General features: G+C 50.6%; 1 protein-coding gene across 1 annotated transcript; it reads right to left on the reverse strand.

Moving 5' to 3' along the window:
* Positions 1-1,644: 1,644 nt before the first annotated feature.
* Pnma6e (PNMA family member 6E) lies at positions 1,645-4,647 on the reverse strand. Its single transcript, XM_047535350.1, has 2 exons — positions 4,505-4,647; positions 1,645-2,821 (listed from the first exon to the last, which is right to left on the reverse strand). The coding sequence occupies exons 1-2, from the start codon at positions 4,645-4,647 to the stop codon at positions 1,645-1,647; spliced, it is 1,320 nt and encodes a 439-aa protein (XP_047391306.1).
* Positions 4,648-6,040: the final 1,393 nt, after the last annotated feature.

Below are 6,040 nucleotides of genomic sequence, written 5' to 3' on the forward strand. Positions count from 1 at the left end.
AATGTGATCAAAACAACCTCTGGCTGGCCGCCAGGCACCATCCCGGTGCAGCCCACATGGCACAGCCCCCAACACCAGGGTAAAGACCAACCCAATCAAGGAACAATTAAATTTCAAAATTTTGTAATTCACATATAAAAATTTTTAAAGTCATAATCAACTCCTAACCTGCTTATTGAAGTGCACGCTCTCTCACTGTGGATGTCTCCTACTGATACTTAGCAGAGATCTTTTTCTGTCCCTCCACTCCCACCCAAACTCCAGCCAACCCTTTTATCAATTTCCCATAGCAGAGTCAAGACTCAGAACAATCAATGAAATTTATTGAAGAGAAACATTTACTGAAACCATTGATGAGAAGAGGATGACAACACAGAAAGGGACTCTCCACAGCCTGTGGAGGCCACAGGTACTAGGACACAGGGACACCTCATCCTTGGCTCCTAATGAGGTTTCTCATCTGCTGACCATGCTGGGGGTTTCCTGCCACATTATCCACTCATAGGGCCCCCAGATCTGCCTCTTGCCAGGATGATGATCTCTGGCAATACCCATTAATTTCATGGAATATCCTCTGGGGCTGATTCACTTCGGGGTGGCCCTTGCCCTGTAACTGGCACAAAGACACTGAAAAGCACAGGAAATGCCTCACCAAGCTGAGGAAACTGAGTTACAAATAACAACAGAGGTGGAACATCAAAGAATAGGCTCCAACCCTCTCCATCCCTCCCCAGTCCAGTTCTTCTTGCACAAGGACAGGTTGCAGTCACAGTTGTAGTTGCAGTCATGGAGTGAGCATCAATCATGCCATTGCCATCCATTCTCTCCACTGTCTCCTGGGGCTGGCTCCGGATCTCCTGGAAGAAACTGCTCAGATAAAAACATACAAAAGCCCACAAGAACAATTGGAAGACGGTGGGCCTAGATCTACACCGAGAAAGAAGAGGTTGAGCTCAGGACACTGGAGAGGAACAAGCAGAGGCTTGGCTCACACAGAGGCTTACAACATGTGCCCAGGCCTGGAGGAGGCTGGCTCTGAGGGCAGGGACCTCACATAGGGTTGACACACACCTCATAGCTTTGCACAAGAATGATGGCTAATGTAGGGATGGACATTTGCTTGAGGTGGATCTCTATGGGGCTTACAGATAAGGGTGGATTTCCAGGAACAGGGAGCAGCCTGTCCTGGAGATGGTGAATGCAGGGGGCAGAATCCCCCTGTTGGTAGAGACAGGCAGCTGGCACCCTTGAGATGGCGTCTCCCCACCCCACCATCCGCAATGTCTCTCAGTCCAGTGCAGGTGGCAGACATCTTCAGGCACCCTCCTCTAGACCAGGGCTGGCCACTCAGGGTTGCTTCTAAGAACACTGCCCTAGATTGGCAGTTTGGGTCTGGGGATGCCATGGGGAGGGGTAACTCCTCCTACCAAATCTCGTTGAAAATGTGGTCATGTAGGTCACTTGGAAGAGCTGGTGGTGGTGACGAGAGCTCCTTGGAGAATTGAGAAGCTTGGTTTGGGTGGGGTGAGCCCTTCTCAAAACAGTGCTCCAAATGTGGGGTGGGGTGACAGCCCCATCCTGGCCTGCCTCTGCCTCCAGGTATGTGTTGCCTGAGAGGAGAGGAGGCCCCTGGGACTTCTGGGCCTATTCGCCCAAGAAGGGCTTGGGGTGGCTCAACTCCCCAGCCCCATCCTCATCTCCTGACTCCTCTAGAATGTCCTTGAGCCCCTCCAGCAGGGGCTCCTCTGCCTCCTGATTTTCTCCCTGGCTGAGGCTCTCTGGCCCCCAACCAGGCCCTAGTAGGCCAGCATCAGAAGCACTGCCCATCTGGGATTGGGTGGGGCCACTGAGGGCCTCGGTTGATCTTGCCTGGCCTCGGCTTGCAGGGGTAGAAGCATTCTCATTTTCCTGAGTGGCAGGGGAGGTCTTGGCCTCTTTAATGGCAGGTGCTGCCTTTGTGACATTATCTGTATTGAAAGCAGCCTCAGCAGCATGCTCAGGGCTAGGAGTGACCTCGTCGGCATCTTTGTTGGCTGAGTAGGATTCACCAGTGTTTTCAGTTGCAGGGGCAGCCTTGCTGGCATTTTCACTGGATGGTTCTTCCTTGTTTTTCTCTACAATGATGGAGATACATTCCATGGTGATCTTATTAGTAAGGGCAGCCTCACTGGCATTTTCACAGGCTAGAGTGGCCCCAGCATTATCTTCATTGTCAGGTGCAGCCTGGGCAGCAGCCAGATTGCCTTGGTAAACTTCAGCTCCCTCTTCACCTTCCAACTGCTCATTCCTAGCTCGGGCAGCCTCCCATGCCTCCGTCTCCCGAATGAGCCGGAGAAGCCCTAGGAAGCCAGGTGGCCTCCTCTCCAGACGCATCCTCCTCAGGTTGTTCTGGAGCATCTGGTTGGGTCGGGCCCGCATCAGCACCTGTCGGGCTCGCAGCTGGTCTGCAATAGCTGGGTGGATGGCCCCCTTCTCCAAGGCCACTTGCAGCAGGCCTTCCAGGCGCATCACATAGGCAAAGAGAGTCTCCTGAGGCCGCTGAGAGCAAGTCAGGAATTTCAGCCGTGCGGTCATCCGGGTGTCCTTGTTCCCAAACACCTGCACCAGCGCCGCCAGGCAGTCCTGCGCAGGAGTGTCTGGATATTCTTCCAGGAGCCCGCACATGAGATCCAGGGCAGGCCCACCCAAGCTCTCCACCAGCCTCCTCCTCCTCTCCCTCTCCGATATGTGGCGCCACAGGTACAGCATGTCATTGGCATGATCCAGCCAGCTCTCGAAGGAGTCTTCCCCACAGGCTGGCTCTTCCATCCCAGAAAAGCTTCTCAGTTCCTCATAGGCCATGTTTTCCAGGACTGGCTGCAGGGCCTGGTTCCACTGCTGGGTCCGGGCTCCTGCCTCATCTGTCCCTCCCGCCATATCCAAGACTCTTTCCTCACCTACAGCTCCGGCCTCACCTGCAGCTCCTGCCATACCCACAGCTCCTAGAACACCTGCAACTCCCATGTCACCTGCAGCTCCCTCCTCATCTGACTCTCTTGCTTCATCTGCAGCTCCTACTTCACCTGCTTCCTCTGCTTCCTCTGCGGCTCTTCTCTCACCTGCAGCTCCTCCCTCACCTGCATCTCCTGCCTCACCTGCAGCTCCTCCATCACCTGCAGCTCCTCCCTCACCTGCAGCTCCTGCCATACCCACAGCTCCTATGATACCTGCAACTCCCATGTCACCTGCAGCTCCCTCCTCATCTGACACTCTTGCCTCATGTGCAGCTCCTACTTCACCTGCCTCTTCGACCCCACCTGCAGCTGCTGCCTCACCTGCAGCTCCTGCCTCACCTGCCACTCCTCCATCACCTGCAGCTCCTGCCTCACCTGCAGCTCCTACCATACCCAAAGCTCCTAGAACACCTGCAACTCCCATGTCACCTGCAGCTCCCTCCTCATCTGATGCTCTTGCCTCATCTGCAACTCCTACTTCACCTGCATCTTCTGCCTCGACTACAGCTCCTCCCTCACTTGCATCAACTCTGTCACCTGCAGCTCCTGCCTCACCTGCAGCTGCTGATATGCCCACAGCTCCTAGAACATCTGCAACTCCCATGTTACCTTCAGCTCCCTCCTCATCTGACTCTCTTGCCTCACCTGCTTCTTCTGCCTCACCTGCAGCTTCTCTGTCCCCTTCAACTCCTTCCTCATTTGCAGCTCCAATCTCATCTGCATCTCTTGCCTCACCTACAGCTCCTCCCTCACCCACAGCTCCTACTTCACCAGATGCTCTTTCCTCTCCTGCAGCTCCTTCCTCATCTGCAGCCCTGGTCTCACTATCAGTTCCTCCCTCACCTGCAGCTTCTCCCTCACCTATAGCTCCTTCCTCACCTGCAACTGCTACCTCACCTGTAGGTCCTCCCTCACCTGCAGCTCCTCCCTCACCAGCATCTCCTGCCTCACCTACAGCTCCTCCTTCACCTCCATCTCCTGCCTCACCTACAGCTCCTCCCTCACCTGCAGATCTATTCTCACCTATAGCTTCTGCCTCACCTTCAGCTTTTGCCTCACCTGTAGCTCCTTCCTCACCTGCAGCTTCTGCTTCATATGAAGCCCCTCTCTCACCTGTAGCTCTTGCCTCACATGCAGCTCCCCCTTCACATGCAGCTCCTCCCTCACATGCAGCTCCTCCTTCACATGCAGCTCCTCCCTCACCTGTAGCTCTTGCCTCACATGCAGCTCCTGCCTCACCTGTAGCTTCTGCCTCACATGCAGCTCCTGCCTCACCTGTAGCTTCTGCCTCACATGCAGCTCCTACCACTCTCCCCTGAGGCTGTGCAGGGAAATTGGGTGTATCCTGGAAGTCAGCATCAGGGGCCTGGGGCAGAAAGATCACAGTCCAGGGGCCCCCATTGCCTGGTATTTGTCGGGGGATCAAACTTCGGTTTAAATATTCAGCAAACTCAACCAAAGCAACCCTGGCCCCGAGCTCCTTTCGAAATGTCTTACAGAGCACTCGGTACCTGCCCAGGGGCCATAGGGCAGCCTGCACTGCTTCCTGGAATTCATCTTCCTTGCAGTCTTCAGGGATGCCCAGGATGAGCAGTGAGCGGTGGGCATTGACACCCATCCACCTGCACCAGTCCCGCAGCACTGCCATTGCCATAGCAGTATTCTTGGGGGAAGGAAGCATGATTGAACAGGGAGGTATGCTGAGTTTTGCAGTCTCTGAGCAGCCTGTGTGTACAAAGGAGAGAAAGAATTATTGTTGCTAGATGACCCAACCCCTCATACAGCTGCCCCTTGAGCATGGAGCCAGGGGTTCCTCCTTTCCTTTATTTTGTTTGATTTTAGGGAAAATCTTTATAACTAATTTATGTATAACAAGTCATGTGCAGTAGCTCATGCCTGTAATTTCAACAACTTGGGAGGGTAAGGAAGAAGTACCACAAGTTGGAGTACCACAGCAACTGAGTTTCAAAATAAAATAAAATGGTCTGCGGATGTAGCTCAGTGGTAGAGAGCCCATGAGTTAAATCCTGTCTAAAATAAAACTAAAAGTGTGGGGGATGTAGTTCAGAAGTAGCATGCCCTGAGTTAAATCCTGTCTGAAAATAAAAAGGACTGGGAATGTATCTCAGTGGTAGAGTGCCTCTGAGTTTGATCCCCAGTATTACAAAACAAAAATTTATTTATAAGGCATAGAGTCAGTAGTTTCTAGTTTATGTGGTGACAGTTTGGGTAAAATACTTTTCCCCCAAGGAATCCCCAAATTTGCATGTTTTCGACATTTTTGTACAAATTTGTGCTATTTCTTCATTATCTTTTAAATGTCTGTACAGCCTGTAATAACATGTCCTTTCATTCCCAATATCGGTGATTAGTGTCTTTTTCTCTTTTGTCTTCATTAGTGTTGCTTTATAACTTTTGTTACACTTTTAAAAGGAGTATGTGTGTTTGTTAGTTGTCTGTGATTTATTTTCTGTCAATAATTTCCTGCTTTATCAGCTGTTTCTTCATTTGACTTGTTTTGTATTTGGTTTTGATTTTCTAGCTTCTTCAATTGGACCAGTGGACCATTGCCATTATACCTTTCTTTTTGTCTAATTATAAGCATTTAAAGCAGTAAATGTTCCTCTGATCCCTTCTTTAGCTGCCTCCCACTTATTTTTGGTACATTGCAGTTTTTTTTATTATTGTGTTTCTAATATATTCTAAGTTCCTTTGTGATTTCTTCTTTGGTTCATGGATTTGCAAATATTTAGACATGTTATCATTAATTTCAAGTAGAATTGCACTGTAATCAAAAAACTTATTAAATAAGAGTGCAATCCTTTAAAATCCATGAATTTCTTTTAAACAGGTTCTTGCTACATTGCCCAGGGTCGTATCAAACTTATGGGCTGAAGTGTTCATCTTGCCTTCGCCTCCCCAGTATCTGGGATGACAGATGCACACCGAATTTATGTAAAGTGTTTTTTTTTTTTTTCCCTTGTGAGTGGTATGTAGTCTATCTAGGTAAAGGTAAAAGTCGAATGTGCCCTTGTAGTTAATGTTTA

This window comes from Sciurus carolinensis, chromosome X, assembly GCF_902686445.1.
Source record: "Sciurus carolinensis chromosome X, mSciCar1.2, whole genome shotgun sequence".
In the NCBI taxonomy this organism is placed as follows: Eukaryota; Metazoa; Chordata; class Mammalia; order Rodentia; family Sciuridae; genus Sciurus; species Sciurus carolinensis.

What these genes read in the sequence shown, in the direction of transcription:
- Pnma6e (XM_047535350.1), bottom strand. Translation starts at nt 4,647, where the DNA reads ATGGCAATGGCAGTGCTGCGGGACTGGTGCAGGTGGATGGGTGTCAAT. An exon ending in GCCCTATGGCCCCTGGGCAG is followed by an intron (nt 2,822 to 4,504) that starts GTACCGAGTGCT and finishes TGAGGAACTGAG; the next exon opens with AAGCTTTTCTGGGATGGAAG.